Raw genomic sequence first — 26429 nt, 5'->3', positions numbered from 1 at the left:
CTCAGTCTGTTGCTATGGGGTTTACTGATGTCACACTGTCCGTATTGTGATTACCATAATATGTAACAGGCAAAAAGGGACTAGTTGCTACTAAAACCCTTAGGTGAAACTCCCCCAGCTTTAGTAACCAATTCAACTGCGTAGACTTTAGACAACCATGTAAAGGGGTAAGTGGATTAATCATCCAGTTGGATTCCATTTGAATATTTTTCTTCCATATGTGTGTTCCCTCTAGGCAATTGTCTAGTGTCACTTGAAATTGATGAGGGTTCTTTTGGAGGTTATTCTGGGGAAGGTGGTGAAACAACAGACAGCTGTTCTCGAGAACAAATGTCACAGGATCTGTCTTAGCCAGCCTCTAATGATAATAGTACTAAAAAAAAATCTGAGGCGCATTGTCTTCTTCCTTTCTATATTAGGTTGTTTACTAGGGGCCAAGAATGGTAATTCAGCTTCCCCCACATAGAAAAGAAGGAAACTTCCATTTACTAAACCCCAACCGTGTGCCAGAATGTGATTCTGGTCCAAGTGTAGCTTTATGGAGGAAAACTGTAAAGCGACGCATTCTCCAACAACCCTGTTATACATGACAACTCACAGCTTCTTCTAGCTTGTATACAATGTTCTTTCTAATTGGACATTGATTGATCACCAATAAAGGCAAAGTCATTACTTAAAAATGGTCCAGATCCTCTTATGCTGAGCGATCGTCTTGTGGTAGTTTTCACCGCAATATTAAAAAGCCTGGAAACATGAGAGAAGTGAGGTACAATAAACTCCTAAATTACAAATCTCCGTTGAAAGATTTGACAAACGCGTCTTTTTTCAAGATTTTTGTTAAGTAGGTAGTGGAGTCCTTTTGAGAGGATAAAGGGATCAAGTGAATAAACCTGATTGAACTTGAGGCTGGTATAGGGCTAGAAAGCCAATCAAGACTTGTGTAAGCCTATATAAATCAATTTATGTGCCAGAGAATGAATAGCTTTTTTTCAAATGCCAATTCAGCAATTACGAAGTCTGCTGGCGGTTAATTAAAAACTACCATCTCGTTATGTTCTGAGTTAAATTACAAGTGTGAAAACTACTAGTGTTTGCAATAACTGAATGCTCTGGACTCTCTGTACTCTCATCAAAAGGAGGGCAGGGATAAATAACTTTTATTTAACTCACTAGAAAATCTCTCTCAGCTCTTTCATATTTAATTAACTTCTTATCTTCTCAGAGTCTGAGTCTTAGAGTTCCTAAGCAGTGATAGAAATATTTGTTCATGTGTTCATTTGGTGCGGAAGACTTTTCTCACATTAGCTGTGTAGAAAAGTTAGAAATAATTCAACCCCAGAGACACTGGGGAATGTGACACCCACCCAAAGCTTTGCATCAAGACAACCTAAACCCAAGAAAGATTTATGGCAGGGAATGGTGATTTGGGGATTAGTCCTCCAAAAATGGAGAGGTGGGGTTGTAAGCACATTTGTGGACTTTTGGGAAAGTTCTTATTTGCAAGGCTACCTTAATGAATTTAATGTTTTTCTCTTTCAAAGATTCCACTGTCTGAAAGAGACCAAACCCCTATCACACCATGGTGGATGTGAAGAGTCTGAGTGATTATGAATTACAGAATGAACTTAATAAGCTTGGATTTTCACCTGGCCCAATATTACGTATGTATGCAGCAAATATTAGAGACGGGTCATTTCTCACTTACAAACTACCTGCAAAGATTTAAAATTATTTACAGTGGAAGGAACATATGCAATAAAAAAAGAAAAACCATCAAAATGGAAATAGAAAAAAAATTCTTTAAACACAGAAAACCATAAAGAGAAAAGAAGTGATAAATATACCTAGATGCTACACACAAATTACTAAGTATGGTGCCATAGAGAAAGGATTTTTTTTTTCCCAACAAGGAAAACCCAGTTACTTTTGATTATATCACCCTGTTGCTTTTTTTTCGTTCCTAGTATATGCACTGTTAACTATTTATGTCCTTACTGTTTATACTCTCAATAGATAGGATGTGCAACTTTGTCAGTCTTACTGTCAGATGTATCCAATGCCCGCCTCCTTGGCTAACCCAAGGAGGCCTCACCTTAAGTGTTTGTGGAAGGAAAGGAATACGTTGAGTAGCTGTGGGGTGGACCTGATTGTCAAAGCCGTAATTAACCAACAATGTAAGGTGCAAGAATAAGGATCTGGGTGGTGAAATACGGCGGAGGCGGAGAGATGGCATTCACAGACGGAATACCTTACTCTGTTCTCCACATTCTTCTTCAGCTTCCACCAGAAAAGTGTATGAAAAAAAGTTAGTGCAATTGTTGGTCTCGCCTCCCTGTGCATCAACTGTGATGAATGGACCCTGCGAGCTGGACAGAGCTCAGGATGATGACGACAGTGAAGGTACCGTCAGATAGTCACTGCGCGCTTATTCATATCTTGTCTGGGATGATCTATGCAGCTTGAAATGCTATGCGGGGTGACCTGTGTAATGTCTGAATGGCCTGTTTGCCCACAAACAGCCTGGAGAATAGGCTCCTGGCCTGCAAAAGGAATCTGTGACTCCATGTCCATATTCATGTCAGTGACTCCCCTGGGCTGTGGGGAGTGGGGGGTCAATTTGCATGTCCTCTTATTAACCAGGTCCAAATCTGTGTTTGATTTCTAAAACCAGAAGTTCCTGCAGGGAATTTCCACATCTCCTTTGAGGCACCAACCTCTGCTTTACCTCTATCAATAAATTTGACAATTATTTTCTTCAGATTAAATGTTTTCAAATCCGTTCAGAAAGATGAGCCAAACTGTACCTCTCTGAACTCCTCTATGCCTCCTGCCCTCCTGGCTCCATGGGAGCTGACCACAACTGGTCTCCTCTGGGCCCCAGGGTAGTTGCAGAGCTGGGGTCTCTGGGATCCAGGAGCTTCTGGTCCAATGGCCTCTGCCCCCTTTATATACACCATTCTCCTGTACAAAGTGGGCTTGAAGATTCCTGCAATCCATCCCAAGGCTGTTTCATTAAATAAATTTTTATTAGGAGTCCTCTATGAGTCACAGTAAAATAACAGGAATTACCATGCATTGATAGTCACCAATGCATTTCCTGCCTAATGTGCAATATCTCATTTAACCCTCACAACACTTTTAGCTGAAGTTCAGAGAGGTCAAGTGACTGGTCCAACATCCAATAGCTAGGAAGCGGGCCCAGAATGTGTCCAGAATGTGCTATGAAGAGCAAGGTCCATTGTCTCTGTCACCACTACATGGCCAACTCCTTGCACAGTACCAGGCATGGAGCGGGAATTCAGGATATGTTTATTGAAAGAAGGTGCCAAAACTGAGATTTGAACCCAGGTCTAGTTCTCATAATTGTGCTCTTCCCATCACATGTCTTAAACTTTTCTCACAATTTCTGTGAGGATGAACACATTAACTTTCTGCCTCTGTTTGACCTGCAAAAAAAAAAAAAAAAAAGACAAAAATGGCAATTTCATACAGTTCAAGTGAATAGTTCAACAAATAAGATAAGTGCCTAGGGCCCTCTGAAAAATCCCCCGTGGTGCCTGGTATTGGAGGGTAGTACAAGTTCTGAGAGCTTTCCCTAAGTCACGCATGGCCGACCTCATTTGAAAGAGCAGCAGGGCTGGGGATGGACCCTACCATCCCCTAAGACCAGACCCTTTCTGGTTGGGGGCTATCTATCTTCAGAGTCCTGTCCCAGACCTGGACTGCATGTGATCCCATGTGATCAGGGACTAGACCAGTCCTCTGATGAAATGAAGTGCCAGGTTGGAAGATTCGAGAGACGAAGGTTTATGTACGTACTGCTCACAGCTGCCCAGGACTGCGAGTCAAAGCTGTACAGCCAAGCTGTTGTGGTCACAGGTCGAGTCCTCCCACTTCCCAGCACGTAGCCCTCCAGAGGGGAAGTTATACCCAGGCTGGGAGAAAATGGGCCCTTCAGTTTGTAAGCTTTGCCATTGCTTTACAGACTGTGTCCACCTGATGTTAGCTCATTCAGGTCAGAGGTGGAAGCTCTGGTTCAGTCGCTGCCTTGTAGTGCAATTCTGCGGTGTCAGTGGATGGTGGTTAGGTCAAGTAGGAAAGGACAGCTTTCTCTGGGTCAGGTCTGAATCATCAGACATTTGAATCTGCTCAGTGGAGGAGCCTCCTAGACCCTGGTGCCATTAGAATGAAGGGATTGCCATAGAACTGATAAGGTCCTGGGGAGATTCAGTGCTGAGCATTTCACAGAAACACCTGGTCCTGGAGTGGGGTCGTGATGGGGACCGTGTGGCCAGGGCCAGTTCAGACCCAAGGCTAAGCTTTAGGTTATTCAGACAATGGGTAGGTTTGATTTTTCTCATTTTCACTCATTGTTTTGGCACCAACTGGACATAGCTTTAATGATTGAACCTCTTTTCAAGCTTCCCAAGTATTTTTGAATCAGAGAGCTCATTTAAAATCCCCTCCTAACATCTCTGCTGAATGTGCAACAGCGCATGATTGCTCCAAGTTTATCAAAATGCTTCTCCACAGGCTGAAGCCAAGGGCTGATGAGCAACCACCTCTCTTGTCCTTGGCATTTGCCTGATTTTAAAGCCTTTTAGCGCAACTCTGGCCTTCCCTCCTCTGGGGGCTTCTTCAGACACAGAAGGAGAAAATCCTCCTGCCCTATCTTGACATTCAGAGGTGCTTGAGGCTTGCGGCTGGTGCAAAGGGGCAAGGACCAGGCTGAAAACAGCCTCCCAGAGGAGCAGCCAGCTTGGGCTCAGCTATGTATTTCTTTCAGAGCCATACCAATACAACAGTCCTCCTGTCGGGGAGCCCTCACAGGTCCCCAGAGGTAGGCCTCAGTACATTGCACAAAGGCCACTGCAGAGATGCCCTCACAAAATTCTTCTGCCCCGCAATGGGGAGAAGTGCCCCCCAAGATTGGTGATGACTTCCTTTTCTAGCTCTTACGTTCTCATGGCCTATTTTCCTTTTGTTTTCCATGATCCAGAGCTTAATGTCACTATCATTTTGAAAGGAAATATCATTCTCTCATCAGAAAAAAACAAGGCACTCAAAAAAGTATGTACAATTCTAATGCATGAATACTTTTACCCATAATATATTAAATATAGGAAATAGTGCTCCTCCTGTGTATTTTTTTTCCTCCTGTGTATTAAGAAAGGAACTAGCAAGTCACTACATTCTGTTCTAGGGGTAAAATCCTAGTTTAAAGCAGCTAATTTTAATGCAGGTTTCTGTTTTGTGGAGCTATTTCCACATTCTGGTCATGACCCAGAGTAACAGGGTCCTCCCAGCCAGCCCTGAAATTGCAGCTACCCCCCAGATGCCATTCCCTTCCCATTTCCCCGACCCAGGGTTTGCATCATAGGGAGCACTGAGCAGTGGAGAATGAACAGCAGCTCCTGTTTCCTTTGTTTTCCCCGACCCTGAGTCCTGGCTTCCACCCTCACTGCCATGTTGAAGCAAGTGGCCAAGTGTGTGAGGGTCACAGGTTTTGCCGTGAGGCCTCGCTGGCTGAGAGACCCTGTCCTTCCCCGTGCTTAGTGCTGGGGCTTTGGGGGAAGTCACTTAACAGACGTAAACTCCTACTGCAACTTAGTAGCAGTACCTACCTTACAGGGTGGCTGCCAGGTGAAAGGCCACCAAGGGAAAGCTCTAGAATGAGGCACATTAGTTCACGTCAACCCCAGGGATTTTTTCTCAGCCTTCTGACCACTGTCCCTCTGTATTTAGAGATGCCTGGGTCTCCTTCCATGGCAACAATACTGTCCTCGCTCAGTTCCTGGTTCTGCACCTCTCACGGTTTTCACTCTGACTCTGTCTTTTGGCTCCTGTGTGAGAGCTGTCTCCAGCCCCAACTCCTGCTCTGCATCATTTCCATTGCCTGCCCCATTCCCTTTACCTCATGTCATCTTCCCACACTGAATCCTCCACATGGGCCCCCTCCCCTGAGGCAGAGGCCTATACATCCAGCCACCTTCTGGAAAGCTCTTTCCTTTTCCTTGTCTTCCCTTCCTCCCCTCCTTCCTGCCATAGCACACAGGGTTACTTATAATGGTGAACATTTCTTAGATTGCCTAAGGGTGTTTATCCTTCTCCCCATGGCAGTCTCTACCTCCCAGCTCCTCACACAGAGGACCTCTAGGACCACGCTCATTTTTGCTTACCCCAAACCTGCCATTTGTGGCTTCTGTCTCCCTTGATGGTTTCACCATTTTCCCACTGCCCCGGCTCATGGCCTCACAAATAAAGAGTTGCCAATGGATTTGAATTATGATTTTTAAAAATCCATTGCTCCTTTCTGCTATCCTAGCTTGCACCCATATCACTTTTTTTTTTTTTTTTAAAGTAGGCTCCACACTGGATAACATGGAGCTTGAACTCAGGACCCTGAGATCAAAGACCTGAGCTGAGGTCATGTCTCACCCTTAACCGACTGAGCCACCCAGGAGCCCCCATATAAGTCTTTATTTTTTTTACTGGAATGATTGTAATATCCTCCTGACCAACCTCCACCTCTAACCTTTCCCAATTCCAGTTCAGATGTACAAGCAGAGTTTGAGTCGCATCATTCCTCTGCCTGGAAACAAGGTGCAAACTTAGCACACACCACGAAGAGACTCCCTCATCATCCTAGAAATTTCTTTCCTGGTTTCCCACTTCTCTCATTTCCTTCCCTGTGTCTTTGCCTCAGTGGTTCCTTATGCCTGGAGTTCTTTTCCTCCCGCCCTCCCTCCCGCAGCCCATTTCTCTTCTGGTTAAAATCCTCTGATTATTTAAGGACTGACTCCAGGGCCATGCCTGTGCATCCCCTTCAGTAGCTGTCATAGGCTCTTGCACAGAGCAGGAGCCCAGAGCTCACCTCATCAAACCACCAAACAGCTCTAGCAACAAACAGGTTAGTTTGCCAATATGGTCTAGTATTTCAACTACTCACTGAGTTTCAAGAAATGAAAAGGAAACCCCAAGTACGCGGTCCTGTAGTAGACTGTAGCTTTAGCTTCCCATTTGAACACAATTCAAATCTGATGAAGTAATTCTGATATCTTATAAAATTTTCTAAAGGAATTTAAAAAATCTTCCAAAGGGCTAATCAAAGGAATCCTCTGCCATTCAGAAAGCCTCATTTTGGCAGAACACCTCTTTGTCTAGTTCCTGCAGACACAGAAGGGGAGAAGAAGCAACCTGAGTATTTAAAATGTATGGGGTGGGACCGATGCCCTTCAGTCTTTGCTTTACATAAACCTGAAATAAAACCACATCAATATTTTGAATTGGCAATAGAATTAAATAGAAAGTTTGTGATGGCCTGAAATGGTTTGATCTGAAGGATTTATATAAGCCATTCTGATTCTCAGAAGGGCCTCAAGACATCTGTTCAACTTTAAATTCTGAAGTAAATGTAAATAAGCATTTAAATTTCCATGTAAAAGGTGCTAAAAGGGGTGTTTAGGAGACACTTGTCTAACACCATAGACTTTAATTACCTAAGAGCAGTGGTGTGTACCTAACTGTCCTCTGAGTACCTGGAGAGGCAGTATTTACATTTCTTTGAAACACCAAGGAACACCCATTTCCCTCTTATCCTAGTAGGGTTTCCAGTGAAATACAGACCACTTTGAGATTTGGATTACATCTATTTCTGGACGCTTTCTCATCCTGCTATGTGTGTCTTTTATCAGATCACATATGCAGCCCACTGCTTTGGAGATTAAGGCCACTTAGAAAGTCAAGCCAATATTTTTTTTTTAATTGGGGATTTATTTTTCATCAGATGGACTCCAGGCACAGCATGTGCTTCCAGTGATGAAGTAGGCAGGAAAGCCAATGTGTGTATCTCAGGCTCAAAGTCCCTTCTACCAAAGAGGGGGAAATGGGACTTGGGGCGTTGGGGAAGCAAAATGATCTGCAATGTCAGGTTGCATAGAGTGACCTCTGAGTAAGGCAAGGCGATCATGTCATTTACACCCCTAACAGGATGTTTTTGAGAATGAAAGGGGACACTCCTGGAAGGGATGCTGGAATCAAACAGGACTGTCTGGCAAACCAGGGCATCTGGGCACCCTGGGCTGTAGAGTGGTTCTGGGGTGGAGGTGTTTGCACGTGCACTCCTGTCTGCACAGGGCTTCCGGCCGTGGGAGCTGTGTGCTCCTGAGTGCTCCTGAGTGCTCCCGGCCCTTTTGGTGTCTCCTTGTTCCCTCCCAGAACATACATGCTCCTCTCTGCCAGAAGCCCGGGCAACTCGCTCATCTCGCCACCTAGTCTACACATTCCGCTAGGAGCTCCTAAAAGTGTGTTCTGTGGGTCTGAGCCTAGCAATCTGCTCCTTCAATCTGCCCCAACTCCCACCCTCTGCCTAAGAGCTTTTGCTGATTCAGGTTGTAAACCTTTGAGGGTGGGCAGCCGGGTGGCTCAGCGGTTTAGGGCCACCTTCAGCCCAGGACCTGATCCTGGAGACCTGGGATCGAGTCCCACATCGGGCTCCCTGCATGGAGCCTGTCTCTCTCTCTTGCTCTCTTTCTCTTTCTCTCTCTCTCTGTGTCTCTTATGAATAAATAAATAAAATCTCTCTAAAAAAAGAAATAAACCTTAGAGGGTGAAAACCTGCAGCTTTGAATCCTCTGCATTGAATTCAGTGCCAGGTGTATGGAGGGAGTTACAGTCATTCAGTCTTTGTTGGTGGAACTGAAGGGAGCCGTTGTCATATATCATGCAGATGACCGCCCCCCCCCCCCCCCCCCGACTTCTTATTCTGTACCATCTCTTTTGTCTCTTAGACATACCTTACCCTATTCTCCCAAGAGACAATGCTTAGGGCACAGCGAATTGATGACCACCCAGGGAATGGTTGCAACAGAGCTTCTACCTCGGGTCTCAGCCTGTGAGCTCACAACTGTTTTATCTCTACTGGGCATTGTTCTAGACCTTTTTTTTTTTAAGAAAATAGATGCGAAAGGAGTCCTAGTTCCTGCCCTGAAGAAATTTAAAAAGGAAGTCTGGAAACAAAGAGAATAGATGTATCAAAAATATGGACTCTAGAGCCAGGCTGCCTAGGTTCAAATCCCAGCTCTGCCACGACTTGGACAAGACACTTGACCTCTCCATGTTTTAGTTTCCTATCTACAAATCAGGATAATAATGGGCCTGACATCACAGATCATTTGGAGGATTAAGTTAAAAAACATGCAAGACGGAGTAGTGATGGCATGTCATAAGGGCCGTACGAGTACAATACGAACTACTATCATCAATACTATCACGTAAAAAAGCATGATACTTAGTTATCTACAAAACAAAGCAAAAATACTTAGTGAAAAATAATACGATGGCAACTGAATCTTCAGTATTGAACTCCTAAGTACTGCAGAGGATTTATCAGCGTGCCCACAAGTATATGTCTATAATTAAATAAACAGATATAATTAAAGACTCTTCTCTGTAAGTGCTATGTGTTGAAGGAGGCAGACCAGCCTTTAAAAAGAAAAAACATCATATATGACTGCCTACTATATAGGACTCCTTCTTAATCTTATGCTAAATCCTTCCCCTGCCTTTTGAAACATTGAAAAAATAATTTATTTTGAAATAACCTCAAACTTAGGGACAGTGGTAAGATTAGCATAAAGAACTCCCAGGGATCCCTGTGTGGCTCAGCGGTTAAGCACCTGCCTTCAGCCCAGGGCGTGATCCTGGAGACCCAGAACCGAATCCCACATCGGACTCCTTGCATGGAGCCTGCTTCTCCCTCTGGTTCTCTCTCTCCCTGTGTCTCTCATGAATAAATAAATAAAATCTTTAAAAAAAAATAAAGAACTCCCATATTACTTTTCACCCAGATTATCCAGCGGTTAGCTTTTACCACATTTGCTCTGCGTGTGTGTGTGTGTGTGTGTGTGTGTGTGCCCCCACACGCACCCTATCATTGTATCTTTGAACCAATTGAGGGCCAACTATAGACAGGAAGTCCCCCAGCTCCCCTGCATGTCTTCTGTCTACCCCCACAGGACACTTTCCTCCATAACTACCATGTGATGATCCAAATAAGGACATTCACATTGATTCAGTGCTACTGCCTAATATTCAGACCCCATTCAAATTTCACCAATTGTCCCCAAAATGTCTTTCTGCTCTCTGGTCCACAACCAATCCAGGAATGCACTTGGCCTCTCCCGCAGCCTTCTTTGGTCTGAAGCAGTGGTGCCTCCATCTTTCCCTGTCATTCATGTCCTTGACTATTTAAAAAAGTACAGGCTTTCATTTTGTAGGGTGATTTTTCCTTTTGACTATTCATAGAGGCCTTGAATTCTGGGCAGAAATTTCTCAGACACAGTGCTATGCTCTTCTCAGAGCATCACACCAGGGAACAATGTCATCCTGTTCCACTGGTGGTGATGGTAACCTAAATCACCTGGAAAAGTTGGTGTCTGTCAGATTTCTCCATAAAACCATCACTTTTCCTTTTGTAACTGAATGATATTTCGTAGGGAATTATTCTGAAATGATACCAACATAGTGTTCCTCATCAAGCCTCATCCATTAGCCCAAGCACCCACAGATGACTGATGGATTCCACTTCCATTATGACGGTGGCCCATTAAGATTTTTTTATATTTAAGGGTACCTGGCTCAGTTGGTAGGGCATGTGACTCTAGATCTCGGGGTTGTGAGTTCAAGCCCCACACTGGGCAGAGAGATTACTTAAAAAATAAATAAAAAGATTTTCTATTTTATTCTTCTTTATTAGTTGACATTCTACTGTAAGGAAGATCTCCCTTTCCCATTTATTCATTCGTTCATATGTGTTAGCGTGGACTTACTGATTCTTTATGATTCAGGAGATTGTATTCATTGATATTATTTTAATGCACAAATTGTTCCAGATTTGGCCAGTAGGAGCTCCTTCAGAATGGATAGTGTGTCCTTTTAACATGTCCTCATTACTCCTTAGGGATTTTCTTAACTTTTGACCCAAGATGTTTAAGCCCCTTCTTGTGCTTTACCTGCCGCAGGAGCATTGGTTTCTTTTATTGGAGATTTGGAAACCAAAGTCAAGGCCTTTAGGGAGCTCATTGCTGCTGGGCAGTCATTGCTTCCAAGGCCCTCTCAATGAATAGAGCTAAAAAATAAACGTCGGTATATGTACACATACGCATAGATGTCTGTAACTATTTTTATCTCTTTCTCTCTATATATGAAGTTAAAAGCCATGAGTCCATGTTCATCTCCATCTCCAGCCCAATATTTCAGTGTTCCTCCTAACCTTTCCCCTTCCTGTGACACTGAGAAACCTGGCTTCCATTATCTTCAGTATATGTACATTTTTGCTCAATTTTTAAATTTTTCTCACTGTAACCAATCTCCCATCGTAATAGCCACCACCTCTTCTGCATAAGCCCCATCACCTCCTCCTTGGCCACTGGACATGCCAACCCCTCCATGTGGCCGTCCCCTCATTGTCTCTCATCCTTGGACACAGGGCATGCTAATGCCTTCATGCTGGCTCCTCTCCTACCGCTCCCATTCTTCAACCACCAGGCACCCCAGTACCCCCTCCATACACGCAGCCTTCTGCACTCCATCTCTTTGGCCTCTGGGCATGCTGACACTCTGCCCCATTTCCAGTACAGGAGACACTGACAACCCAGGGGAGGGAAGGAAGGGAAGGAAAGCTTCATGTCTCTTTTTCCCTTCCAATTCTGAGATCGGTTTCCATATCTGCCAAAACTTTTTTAATTTTTATTTATTTATTTATTTATTTATTTATTTATTTATTTATTTATTTATTTATTTTTATGATAGTCACACACACAGAGAGAGAGAGAGAGAGAGGCAGAGACACAGGCAGAGGGAGAAGCAGGCTCCATGCACCGGGAGCCTGACGTGGGATTCGATCCCAGGTCTCCAGGATCACGCCCTGGGCCAAAGGCAGGCGCCAAACCGCTGTGCCACCCAGGGATCCCCATATCTGCCAAAACTTAATAGGGTTTCACTCTCCTATTATTGCTGATAAGATACCCTGTACACCTAATATTAGCATCTGCATTGCCTACCCCAAGTGCTGCCATCGGAAGGCCCAAGGTGCCAAGGGAATATATATTAAAGGACTACTTAAGTGTGCAGTTTGAGTTGAGTTGTGCTTAGGAGACCTGATGTTAAACATCGCTATAATAGTTTCTTAATCAATTGAAAAACATCCTTATTCCCAGTAGGAGTTGTATATTCCACTTGGGTCAAAGTGAAGAGTAAATTACATATTCTATAACTACTTAATAAGCCCTCTGTTCTTACCTGTAACATGTGCTAATGGGAGCTAAATGCTGTCTTTACAAGGAATATAATTTAACATTCTCCCTATAAAAATACTGACTTCCTGGTAGATGTGCTTAAATATGCTTAATAATCAATGTATCTTTATCTTATTGACTACTTGCTGATTCTTTCTGTGTAATAGAACCCAGTTTTTGAAATACAAGAGCAGCAGGAAGAGATAATGAAATCAAACTCTGATTATAGTGATAACATGATAATAAAGGTAAACTTATTTTCATAGAACTGAATTATGAGCAGTGGTGTTCTCTTTCTATAGGAAAATATGAATTTATTTAGAAAATTCAGCTTCTCTTTTTCACCTCCAAATATAACCATACTGGACTTCAGCTAATTTATCATTTGCATTATGGGTATATAGCTATATGTACCCATTTTAGGGAGAGGAGGTTCCCATTGTACCTCCCATGTGAGAGCCCCAGATTATGTTAGTATGTTGGGATTTGCTCAGGTTTCATAAGCACCAGGCAATATTCGTCTTCATGAGCCCAGGCTTGATTTATTGTAATTACTGACCACGGAATTCCCTATTTCAAAGGCATCTTGAAGGAGGCTGTATGGCTTATTTTACAGATGAGGAAACCGACCGAGAGGGATTATGACTCGCCCAAGACCACACAGATAGGTTGCAGAAAAATAGGGAGTGGACTTCCCAGTCTTCTAATTTCCATTCTACTGCCCTTTCCATTAGATCAGGCTGCCAAAAGGGGAGGAAAAGCAACCAGGCACCTGAGCAGTGAAACAGCTCCTCCCAGTGTCTCTCCCTGGTATCGCAGAAGGACTCCTGGACATCTGTTCTCCCATGGAAGCCAAGGCTTCTTTTTGATGATTGCTTTGTAGTTGGAGCCCACATGAGTCACTCTTTGGTGACCCTTCCACTCACACGTAAAAGCCCTGGTACAGAGCCCAGCGCGGTTCAAATGGGCTGATATAAATGCAGGAGGGTACCTGGAATTTGCCCAAGGGGATGGAAAAAAATTCAAACCTGAAAATATTTTTTGACGACTTATGATAATATATCTTATGCATCTAAAAAGGTATAAAGAATTCCACAATAAGCAGTTAGATTCCCACCCCAGAGATTAAAAAAAATAAATCAATTTCATTGGAGACCAATGTAGACTTCCCTGATCATATTCCCATTCCTTCCTTTCCCCCAAGGTAAACACTATCCTGAATTTTCTTTTCATTCTTTTCCTTTCCTTTATAGTATCCACAAGCTTTAGTTTCTCCTGATTTTAGATTTTATTTAAATGACATCACCATGGGGTGCCTGGGTGGTTCAGGTGATTACACATCCCACTCTTGATTTTCAGCTAGGGTCGTGATCTCTGGGTCGTGAGATTGAGCCCTGCATCAGGTTCTATACAGGGCATGGAGTCTGCTTGGGATTCTCTCTCTCCCTCTCTCCCTCTGCCCCTCCTCCAGCTAAATAAATAAATAATAAATAAATAAATAATAAATAAAATCATGTAAGTAATCTTCTATAACTTCCCTTTATCATTCAGCATTATGCCATGCGTTTCTCCCAATATTTTTGTGCTGGTTCATTCATTTGCATGGCTATATAATTATTGCAAAAATATATTGATCCATTCCTTATTTATTGGACATTTGTATTCTTTCCAAGTTTTTCTAATATGAACAATGCTGCTACAAACATCGTGGTATGTGACCCATTGCATACATGTGCAATAATTTTTTTCTGTTTGAGTGAATACACCTAGGAGTGGAATTGCTAGAAAATCAAGGATACAGACCTCTTCCACGTTAGATATCATGTTAAACTGCCCTACAAAGTGACTGAACCATCTGACAGTCCTACCAGCAGTATAAAGAGCTCCATCACAATCTTCTTCAAAATTTAGTATTGCCATACTTAATGTTTGTCCAAGTAGTAAGTATAAGGTTGTATTTCATTATAATAATTTGCTTATAAGGGTGAGCATCTTCTTATATGTTTGTTGGTCATTTGTGTTTTCTCATCTGTGAAGTGCTGGTTCATGTCTTTTGCCCATTTTTTCTATTAGGTTATCTTTTTCTTGTTAACTTACAGGATCTCTTTATATATTTTGGATACTAATCCTTTGTTGGTCATAAGTTCAGTACATATCTTCTAGTAGTCTGGGCTTTTTTTTAATAGCAGTTTTGGGTTCACAGCAAAATTGAGAGGAAGGTGCAGAGATTTCTTATCTATTCCCTGCACCCACACATGCATAATCTCCCCCATTACCATCCCGCAGTGGGCCTATCTTTTCACTCTTTCCTTGATGCCTTTAAAAAATAGTAATGAGGGTGCCTGGGTGTTCATTCGGTTAGGTATCTGCCTTTGGCTGGGGTCATGATCCCAGGGTCTCGATATCAAGCCCCGCAGTGGGCTCCCTGCTCCATGAGGAGTCTGCTTATCACTTGGCCTCTGCCTCTCCCAGCTCATTCTCTCTCTCTCTCTAATAAATCAATAAAATCTTTTTTAAAAAATTCTGCTAAGATTAAATTCACATACAATTTACTATTTTAAAATGCATGATTCACTGGCATTTAGGACATTCAGAGTGCCAGAAAACCACCACGTCTATCTAGTTTCAAAACATTTTCAGTACCTCAAAATAAAACTCAGTATTCATTAAGCAGTTAGTCCTCAAACCCTTCTTGACAACAACTAATCTCCTTTCTGTTTCAGTGGATCTACCTCTTCTGGATATTTCATATAAATGGAACATTCAGGATGTGATACTTTGTGACTGGCTCCTTCCACCCAGCTGACTGTTTGCAAGCTTCACCCACATCACAGCATGTATTTGTACTAGTGCTTGAGTGAATAACATTCCATTGTATGCATAGACCACAGTTTGCTTATTCATTCATTTGCTGCTGAACATTTAGATTGTTTTCCACCTCTTGCATATTGGGAAAAGTAATACTGTAAAAAATTCAAGGACAAGTATTCCAATACCTGTTTTCAGTTCTTTCAGATATATACTTGGGAGTGGAATGGCTGGATGATATGGTATTTCTGTGTTTGACATTTTTAGTAATGGCTAACCCATTTTCCACAATAACTGCAGCATTGTACATTCACACTAGTGTCCAAGGGATCCGGTATTACCATACCTTGACAACACTTGTCGTTCTACACCAACTTGTTCTTAGTAACCATCTTGGAAGATGTGAAATGGTATCTCAGCGTGGTTTTAATTTGCATTTTCCTAATGACTAATGATACTGAGCATCTTTTCATGATTTACTGGCCATTTGTATATCTTCTTTGAGGAAATGTCTAACCCAGCCCTTTGTCCATTTTTTAACTGGGTTGCTTGTCTTTCTATTGTTGAGTTGTAAGAGTCTTATGTATTCTGAAAGCTACACTGTTATATAAGATTTGCAATTTTTTTTTTCATTCTGTGGATTGCCTTTTCACTTCCTTGGTGATGTCTCTTGATGCACAAAGGTCTTGAGAAGTTTGATTATGATGTATATTTGGCATGGATTTCCTTGCATTTGTCCTGTTTGGAATTCACTCAGTTTCTTCAATCTGTTCATTTATGTCTTTTGCCAAATTTGGGGAATTTTCAGCCATTGTTTCTTCAAATATCTTTTTCAGCCTGACCTCATTCTCGTCTCCTTTAGGGACTCTGATGACACAAATGTTAGATCTTCTATTGTAATTCCCCAAGACTCTGTTTATCTGTATTTTATGCTTCTCCTCCACCTCCATTTTCTCTCTGTGCTTTGTTGTGGGTGATTTATACAGTTCTATCTTCAAGTAGATTGATTCTTTCCTCTGTGTTTCCTATTCTTCTGTCAAGCCCATCTAGTGAGTTTTTACTTTGATGGTTGGATATGTTTTTTTCACTTCTCAACTTACACAGGGCCCTTCTGTATATATTCTACTTCTCTGCAAAGTTAATAATTTTTTCATTTGTTACATACCTTTTTGTATTGTTCCTTGAAGCATTTGATGATGGCTGCTTTAAAATCCTCGTCAGATAATTCCAACATTTGTGTTATCTCAGTTTATTGACATTTATGAGACTCTGGATCTTATTTATTTATTTATTTATTTATTTATTTATTTATTTATTTATATTTGAGAGACAGAGAAAGAGCATGAGTAGTGGAAAGGGAGAAGCCGACTCCTCACTGAGCTAGGAGCCTGATGCGGGGGGGCTTGATCCCAGGACCCAGAGATCATGACCTGAGCTGAAGGCAGACACTTAACCAACTGAGCCACCCAAGGGCTCCTCTGGATCTTATTTAATTTTGCTTTTGCTTAAGCAGGCCTCCTCAGACTCCACACTAGTGCTTTCTCTTTGCTGTCAAGTGGGGCTAGAAGTCCAGGTCCCCCACTGGTCCGCTATCACCACCCTGGTCTGTGCACCCTGTGGGCTCCCAAGTAGCCTCCACTGGTGACCACACCTGGGGGTGGTAGTCCAGGCTTCCCCTGCACCCGGGCCGGTGGGCATAGGGTAGGCTGTCTGGCCAGAGTAGAGTAGCTACTGTCAAAAAGTCTTCTTCTTTTTTTTTCTTTTTAAAGATTTTATTTATTTATTCATGAGAGACACATAGAGAGAGAGGCAGAGGAAGAGGCAGAGGGAGAGCAGGCTCCATGCAGGGAGCCCGACATGGGACTCGATCCCGGGTCTCCAGGATCAGGCCCTGGGTCTAAGGCAGCACTAAACCGCTGAGCCCCCCGGGCTGCCCCAAAAAAGCCTTCTGTCTCACTTGGCTGCCACCTTCTCCTTTCCCATCTTTGACTTTTCTGGGGGCTTTTTTCATTTGCACCCGTTCCCATTTTCAGGTTGCTAGCTTGTCCAGGACTCCCATCTGGGATGTGCGAGGTCAAAAGAAGACCCAAGGCACTCACCATGTGTCATTCCTCGGGTGCCCAGGTCCCTCATCCCTCTGCTTCTTACCACCTTGCAGCGTCGTCTTCTGTCTGCTTGATATATATACTGTCCAGGTTTTGGAGCAATACTCAGCAGGATTGCGAGAAGCATATCTATCCCGTCTTGTTCCCAGTCCCATTTTTGAAGTCTGTCCTTTGGATCTGCAGCGTTAGCCCTTGCCATATGTCAGATTTCCATAATACACGAATGTTTTGAAATGTCCCCAGGATTTGTTTTATTCAGGTATAGTAAGTTGACAGACGTGGAGACTACTATTGAAAGAATTCATGGCATCCAGCACCATGTGGGGGAACTACAGAGTCAGGCAGGGGGCGAGAGTGAGGAGAAAGTATGGGCATCCCACTTTATTGTGGGTTTTGCAGGAAGAAATTGGTCAGGCAAGGTAAGCATTTTAGGATTGGCTCATTTGAACAATTCCAATGAGCTCCAGGCTACAGGGGTGGTTGCTAGTTGGCCAATCTGGCCCTAGGCTGAATTACAGCAGGGGAAATATTGACTCGGTATGGTAGAGACAAAGGAGGTAGTTGGGGATATGGATTTGGGGTTAGTTGACTTGCCTCTGAAAGGCTTGCTCATGTGCATTCTCTCTAGGACTAGCAAGGCTCCAAGATGTCAAAGCATCATAAACCAGAAAACAAGAGCCATGATTGATATGACGGGGTCTCTACTCTGATCAGTTTGTCCAGCCTATGCCCAGAGCAGAATGTTGTAATTACCAGAGCAAGTCCCCATCCTCCTTGTTGTTTTAAAGTAATGTCTCAATTTTACTTGTCCTTTTGTCCTTCCACATAAATTTTTGAATAAGCTTATCGAGTTCCATGAAAAATTCAGATAGGAATTTTGATTGAAATTTTATTGACTTTAAGAATTAATTTGGAAAGAGCTAAATCTTTATTCTGTTGAGTCTTCCTGTTCATGTTCTTTACATTAATTTAAATTTTCTTGTCCTTCAGTAAGATTTTATAATATTTTCAGTGTAGGTCATGTTAATTTTTTGTTAGCTTTAGTAGGTGGCTGTGTTAGGTTTTTAATTTTTGTTCTTATCGGGAACAGTATCTTTTAAAAAATCTGTTTAAATGGTTTGTTGCTAGTATAGAGAAACACAATTGACTTTTTCATATTGACCTTATAACAGTGACTCTTGCGACGCCTGGGTGGCTCAGCAGTTGAGCTTCCACCTTCTTTTTTTTTTTTTAAGATTTTATTTATTTATTCATGAGAGACACACAGAGGCAGAGACACAGGCAGAGGGAGAAGCAGGCTCCCTGTGGGGAGGCCGATGCAGGACTCGATCCCAGGACCCCGGGATCATGACCTGAGCCGAAAGCAGACACTCTAGACACCTGGGTGGCTCAGTGGTTGAGCGCCTGCCTTTGGCTCAGGACATGATCCCAGGGTCCTGGGATCAAGTCGTGCATCAGGGTCCCCGCAGGGAGCCTGCTTCTCCCTCTGCCTGTGTCTCTGCCTCTCTGTTTCTTGTAATGGATGAATAAAATCTTTTTTTTGGATGAATAAAATCTTTAAAAATAATAATAATAATAATAATAATAATAATAATAATTTTTCTGTAAATTTTTTAGTCCAGTTTGTATACTTTTCATTTTTTCTGTTTTGTTTTGTTTTGTTTTGTTTTGTTTCACTGGACTAAGACCCCTATATTACAGTATTAAGTAAGAGTGATAATAAGACTTCTTCCCTTGGTTCTAATTTTAAAAGGAATTCATTTAGCATTTTACCTTTAAGTATGATTTTTGGTATAGGTGTTGGAAGACACTTTTTGTCAAGTTAAAGACGTTCCCATTCTATTCCTGGTTTGCTAGAGGATTCCCTTTATTTTATATATTTTTTAAGATTTTTATTTATTTATTCATGAGACACACAGAGAGGCAGAGACACAGCCAGAGGGAGAAGCAGGCTCCATGCAAGGAGCCGGATATGGGACTCGATCCCAGGACCCCGGGATCATGACATGTGCCAAAGGCAGATGCTCAACCACTGAGCTACCCAGGCGCCCCAAAGATTCCCTTTAACACACACACACACACACACACACACACACAGAAATGGTGATGATCTTCAACCTTTCCTTTGTTAATGTGGTAGAGATTATTTTAGAAGGCTTTTAATTAATTCAAAATCATAACTTAGGTTAACAGAGCACAATGTTGAAAATGAGAGCTTTATTAAATCAAGGATGAGGTAAAAACAATGAAGTAAGAGTCTGAAATTACTGTAGAATCTTTTATTAACTGAATCCTTTTTAGTCAATAAAGGGATTTGAAGTTAATTCAATTTTAAAGAGATCTAAATCAAAAGGTTTTTCCTGCCTGGGAGCAGGTTCACAACTACCAGTTTGTCCAGCCATTGGTAAAAGAATATCTGGTTCTGTAATATAAGCTGCTATTTGAAAAACTGCATCCACCAAATAGAGTGATTAGGAAAGTGTAACACATTGCAGTTAGGAGAGGATTTTGTCCTCTCCCCCAGGAACAGCATTGCCTCCTGCCTCCCCAGAGGCCAACAGTAAGAAATCCTGGGAGAGTAAGAGAAAGGAGTGGGGCAGAAGTCAGACAGCAGGGCACACAGCCCACCGCACAGCCTGGCACCGCTGCTCTGATTGCCTGCAACTGCAGGTGTCAGGCTGTGACATCTCTGGCTAGGTTTGGGTTGACCTTGTAAAACATACACCTTGTGGAAATGCAAACAAACGTATTTCCTCGTGCACAAAAATGAATGGCTTTAGTCAAGGTGGATCATTTTCAAAAACCAAATACATTTTTTTGATGAGTAATGATTGAATGAGAAAACAAAATGATTCTTACTCGTCTGGTTCTGGATATAGCCCAAGGTTTTGTAGTTCACTGTAATACAATAGGACATAATATCTCACACACGCTCCATTTTTGGATTCAATGGATATAATAAGTAGGCCAGAATTAGCACAAAATTAGTCTACCTAGAGAAATCTTGGGAAAAAAAAAACAACTCATCTCAAATATTTAAGAAGAGATCAGATGGCTACAAGTGTTACTCCCACAGGAAATTAATTAATGATTTGATCATTTATTAATGACTGAAAACCGTTTTTAAGATTTTTCTTAAAGATTTTGTTTATTTGAGAAAGAGGGAGAGAGAGAGAATGAGAGAGAGAGAGCATGCGTACAAGCAGGGGGAGGGGCAGAGGAAGAGGGAGAAGCAAACTCCCCACTGAGCAGGGAGCCTGATGTGGGGCTTGATCCCAGGACCCCGGGATCATGACCTGAGCCAAAGCCAGATGCTTAACTTACTGAGCCACCCAGGTGCCCTAGAAATATGTTTTCACTATATTTTTCATGATGAGTTTCCCCAATAGAAATATTACAAGACAAAAATACAGGTCACTGGAGCCAGAAAATGGGGGTTTTAAGTCGTAATTGTGCCTTTTCTGATCGCATAACCTGCACAGATAGTTTTACTCCCATTAAACCTCTATTTTTGGGACTCCCTGGTGGCTCAGCAGTTTAGTGTCTGCCTTTGGCCCAGGGCCTGATCCTGGAGTCCCAGGATCAAGTCCCACATCAGGCTCCCTGCATGGAGCCTGCTTCTCCCTCTGCCTGTGTCTCTGCCTCTGTGTGTGTGTGTGTGTGTGTGTCTCATGAATAAATAAATAGAAATCTTTTAAAAAATAATAAAATAAAAGTTAAAAAAAATAAAATAAACCTCTATTTTCTCATCTAGAAAATGGTTACTACAGAGCTGTTAGAAAGATTACATGGATCCGGGGCATGTTGAATGCCCAAGACAACAGACACTCAGAACTCGGTATTTCTTTTTTTTTTTTTTTTTTTTTTTTTTTAAAGATTTTTTATTTATTTATTCATGATAGTCACAGAGAGAGAGAGAGAGAGAGGCAGAGACACAGGCAGAGGGAGAAGCAGGCTCCATGCACCGGGGGCCCGATGTGGGATTCGATCCCGGGTCTCCAGGATCGCGCCCTGGGCCAAAGGCAGGCGCCAAACCGCTGCGCCACCCAGGGATCCCAGAACTCGGTATTTCTAATTCTCTTCTAGTTAAAGCTGCATTATCCACCCTCTGCAGGACAGCAGGGTGATCAAGAGCAGGGACTCTGAGACTACACTACCTGGTTTGGATTCTGGCTCCACCATCTCACCTGCTGTGTGACCAAGGGCACGTGACTTAAACTCTCCAAGCCTCAGTTTTTGTCATCTGTGAATTAGGCGTAAAAAAAGCACCTTGCTCATAGGGTGGTATCAAGAATTAAATGAGTTGATGTAAAATGCCTAGAGTGGTGCCTGGAAATACTATATAAGTGTCAGCTAGGATAGTATTAACACACTCATTGTTTACTGCATTAGCATATCTCAGAATTATTATGACTACAGCTGTGATCAAAATATGTGGATGGGTGTCATTATCTGACTTGAATGCCAGCGGTGTAGTGAGGAGGGTGGGGAAGCAGAGGCGGCCACATATCCCTCCCACCCCCAGCCGTGAATGCTTTGAAACAGCCAGCTTTGCAGATTCTAGCTCTAGCTAGGAATAGGGAGAAAGGAGCATTATGCTCCCCCATGGGTGCAATTCTTTTTTTTTTTTTAAGATTTTTTATTTATTTATTCATAGAGACAGAGAGAGAGAGAGAAGCAGAGACACAGGCAGAGGGAGAAGCAGGCATCATACAGAGAGCCTGATGTGGGACTCGATCCAGGGTCTCCAGGATCACACCCTGGGCTGCAGGCGGCCCTAAACCGCTGCGCCACCAGGGCTGCCCCCATGGGTGCAATTCACCCCCACTAAGCCATTGCTTTAATGAACACCAATATTTTTTAGTTCCATTGTAAATGGTGTTTATAATGAAAACCATATTTAACAACTTTAAGGGAATTTTTTTAATGAAAAATGAATCAACTACAAACATGCCACCTGACAACAAAAACTGATTTCATTGTTTATATTTCTCCCTAGATCCTGTTTGTGTGTGTGTGGTATGAGTTTAGCCAGTTGCCACCACTGTGTACATGCAATTTCATGCTGTTTACTGTGATCGATAACCCTTTCCCCAACCTTATAATTATAATTATTATTGATGGCTGCACAGTCAAGTTGATAGGCCATGATTACTCTTTTTTTGAAAATCTAAATGTCCACATTTTACATGCTGTAGGAGAACTTTACATGTGGATGATAGTAAAGGAAAGAAATTCTGAAAGAAAAGGCAATCAGAGACCTAAACCTTATGGCAAGAGAGAAGAGAAGGGAGGGAGCATTTGATTGCCTAAGAGCTGTGAAATCCTATAATTTGATTTTGCAAAAGACTTCTACCCCAAATGTTTTATTTAACAGACCTATTTTTACATTTAAGAGAATTAAAAAGAATTTGCATGTGACGGGTACGTGGAGGCTCATTATACTGTTGTCTACTTTTGTATATGCTTGAAACTTTCTGTAATTAAAAAGGTTGAAAAAAAGAATGTGCTTATAAAAGATTTTAACTACGCCCTTGAAAATAGTTTGAAGGGGATCCCTGGGTGGCTCAGCGGTTTGGCGCCTGCCTTCAGCCCAGGGCACAATCCTGGAGTCCTGGGATCAAGTTCTGTGTCGGGCTTCCGGCATGGAGCCTGCTTCTCCCTCTGCCTGTGTCTCTGCCTCTCTCTCTCTCTATGTCTATCATGAATACATAAATAAATAAATCTTAAAAAAAAAAAAAAAGAAAATAGTTTGGAGCATCTCTCAGTAAGCAAACCACCAGTAGCCCACATGCCATCTTGGTGGGAATTTTCAAGAGTCCCCCTCTTCCAGGAAATCGTAGAGGTATGTAATCTGTGACCTCTGCTCTGGGCACAGTGCTTCCTTGGATGGCACCTTGTGCTGTGCACAGCTTCCCACCATCAGCAGAGGCCCTGCTCGGGTATCACTAAAACACTGTTAAGAACATCTTCTTTAAGAAGGCAAGGCCGTAGCTGCTTTGACGCCCATAGCCTATATTGGGAAGCGGGTGACCAGCCTTAAATGACGGTACACCAGGCCATGCCCTCCTCACCCACCGTGGGCTGACATCATCAGACCTGCCGACACAATACACCCAGCCTGGACACTGCAGACATTTGAGGATGCTGAGGCCTGAATCATAAACACAAATGGACAATCAAGGAAAACCAGATGCGGGAGGAAAAACAGCAACACACAATTCATAATAATGACTATGGTCATAATCTTTATTGCTAGCATTCACTGAATGCTGACTATGTGCCAGGAGATCTTTTAATCGTTTTTCATGTGTTAAGTCACTTAATCTTTACAACTCTATTTCATGGGGAGAAACCAAGGCATAGAGAGCTATCCTTTTTTTTACTATATTGGAAATATAACCACACAAAAGAAAGTTTTGGGAAAAGAAAATAAAACGTGATTGGTCCAGATTTCTATCCCTCTTATGAGATGACATTTTCATTTTCAGAAATTACTTTCTTGTTTTTGTCCATAGCCAACTTGCTTTTTATTTTAATTTTATTTTTTAAAAGATTTATTTATTGGGCAGCCCCGGTGGCGCAGCGGTTTGGCGCCGCCTGCAACCTGGGGTGTGATCCTGGAGACCCAGGATCGAGACCCACATCGGGCTTCCTGCACGGAGCCTGCTTCTCCCTCCACCTGTGTCTGCCTCTCTCTTCGCTCTCTCTGAATGAATAAATAAATCTTTAAAAAAAAAAAGATTTATTTATTTATTTATTTATTTATTTATTTATTTGAGAGAGAGCGAGCTTGCAGGGGTGGGAGGAGAGGGAGAGGGATAGAGAGAATCTTTTTTTTTTTTTTTTGGATAGAGAGAATCTTAAGCAGATTCCTTGCTCAGCACAGAGCCCCCTATGGGGCTCAATCTTACAACCCTGAGGTCATGGCCTGAGCTGAAACCAAGAGTCAGTCGTTCAACTGACGGAGCCACCAGGTGCAACTTTTTTTTTTTTAAGATTTTATTGATTTATTCCTGAGAGACACAGAGAAAGAGAGAGAGGCAGAGACACAGGCAGAGGGAGAAGCAGGCTCCATGCAGGAAGCCGGATGTGGGACTCGATCCCGGGTCTCCAGGATCAGGCCCTGGGCCGAAGGCAGATGCTCAACCTCTAAGCCACCTAGACGTCCCGCCAACTTGTTTTTTAAAATATCTTTATTCTTTGTAAATGATGCCTGGTCATAAAAAAAAAATTAAAAAAAAAAACCCTCAAATAAGAGCAAAACAGAGAGTTGATATTTAAGACCAGAATGCTACTCACATCATGTGACCCTAGCTACCAATGTGCCTATTGTTAATGTATGAGTCACTGAAGTAAAATATTACTCCATGGCACTTGAACATTTTTGCTAATTATTGAGTAAAGGAAGCTTAAAGTTTGTGTTATGAGGTGGCTAAATACCTAATGTACCAAAAACTTCCATATCAACCCTCAGATTATATGATTTTTTCTAGAATAAAAAAAATAATAAAGTCTTTTGTACAAGACATTGGAAAAATAAATTCTTCTTGATATTTTCTTTCTGTTCATTAGAGACTCGAGGCTTCCAACACTAACCCAGAAGCCCTAGATATCTACTACCTGGCTTATAAGCATCCTGAGGGAATAAGGTAATGCTTTTCCTAGCATATGAGAGGATGTTGTTGTCTTATATAATTCCTGGGGAAATTTTTGTTATTCAGATTTCTGTGAAGGGCTTACGGCTGAAAAGAATCTGTTGAGAAAGAAGTTTGTTTTTTTTTTTTAAAGATTGTATTTATTTATTCATGAGAGACAGAGAGAGAAGCAGAAATATAGGCAGAAGGAGAAGCAGGCTCCATGCAGGGAGCCCAATGTGGGACTATCGCAGGACTCCAGGATCAGGCCTGAGCCAAGACAGACACCCAACCCCTGAGCCGCCCAGGTGTCCCATGGAGACATTTATTCCTATGTGTGTCCTGGGAAATAGGGAAAGAGGGGGGAAAAAAGGGAAAAGGTAGTTGATAAAAGAGCTCAAGACAGACCATTTTATTTGTTGTTCAGAAAGTAAAGTCTCCTGGAAAGTTCGGTAACTTCTGAATAAAGTTAGGCAGATTTCCAGGATTAGACAAGTGGGTACATAAAAGTCTCCCTAAGAGAGTTCAGAAAGTACCACCTTTTAAACCAACATTAGCAGATTTTAAAAGCACTTCTCATCTCACCCCTGAAGGGCACTCCTTAGTCACATTGGTGAAGAGAGGAAGGAGAGGCTGTGTGTACTGGTATCCCCTATCCACCTGCACCCATTCCCAATGGGGATCAAAGTTTCTGCAGCTCCCTGAATCAGACCTTGGGCCAGCATTGAAAGATGCTATGCAAGTGGGTGGTAATACTAAATAAATGCTTTTTTTGGGTTTTAGGGATCTCATATCCCTGTGATACCTCATTAATCTCACTTGTCGAAATCAGCATAAATTTTAAACAAGTAGAGGGCTGTTCCCTAAAAGCCCCACCATGGTTGCTCCCCGGGGGTGAAGGGTCACATTCTTTAAGGAGGTGCTTGAGTCATCGCTGTACACAACCCTAAGAGCCACTAATGTTTTCACAGGTTTCCTAACAGAGCATCAAACACCAGATTCGAAGGATGGAGTTGCATCAGAGAAACAGACTACTGCCCGGTGAACAGGAGTGTTGAGTTCGGGAACCTAGAAATTCTTCCAGTGGGCCTGAAGCTTGCTGTGTTTGGCATCTTCATCATTGTGATATTTGTCTACATAACAGTGGAAAAGGAGCCGTTCTTTGGCTAAGTGCTTTAGGAACAGAGCAATGAGTGAGCACCTGAGCATGCCTCTAAGCCGTCCTGCTGCAGGGAAGGACAGAAAGGCTGCTTGAAAAAGGGATGCCCAGCCCCATAGCCAGGTAGCTTTCCTCTCTGCTGCTCTCACAAAACCCTACCCAGGCTCATGATTTCAAAGCCAATGGGGCCTTACATACTGTCTAGTTCACCACTTATGTTTCGAGATAAGGGAACAGGCCAGGGAGGTTGAAGGAAATGCCAAAAGTCACAATGAACTGAATCCAGAATCCAAGGTGCAAAGAAACAAGGTAAAGAAGCAGACACTCTCATCAAAGAGCTTGAGGATAAGGAATTCCCCACATGACGGCATGCTGGCCATCATTAAAAGCGCTGCCACATCTGAAGCATACTTCGAAAAGAAAA

The 26429-nt window shown here is 42.5% G+C and overlaps 1 protein-coding gene across 2 annotated transcripts; it reads left to right on the top strand.

Moving 5' to 3' along the window:
* Positions 1 to 27: 27 nt before the first annotated feature.
* LEMD1 (LEM domain containing 1) lies at positions 28 to 26429 on the top strand. 2 transcript variants are annotated; one of them, XM_038586028.1, is made up of 7 exons: positions 28 to 167; positions 1542 to 1661; positions 2278 to 2400; positions 5000 to 5070; positions 12464 to 12544; positions 24785 to 24861; positions 25818 to 26429. In XM_038586028.1, exons 2-7 carry the CDS (start codon positions 1580 to 1582, stop codon positions 26014 to 26016), a joined length of 633 nt encoding a protein of 210 aa, XP_038441956.1. In that variant the 5' UTR covers positions 28 to 167; positions 1542 to 1579; the 3' UTR covers positions 26017 to 26429. The 2 variants fall into 2 exon arrangements, with proteins under 2 accessions (XP_038441956.1, XP_038441957.1); XM_038586029.1 differs by lacking the exon at positions 12464 to 12544 and having other exon boundaries at positions 29 to 167.

Source organism: Canis lupus, chromosome 38 (assembly GCF_011100685.1).
Source record: "Canis lupus familiaris isolate Mischka breed German Shepherd chromosome 38, alternate assembly UU_Cfam_GSD_1.0, whole genome shotgun sequence".
NCBI lineage: Eukaryota > Metazoa > Chordata > Mammalia > Carnivora > Canidae > Canis > Canis lupus.
This window is presented reverse-complemented; position numbering and strand designations above follow the sequence as displayed.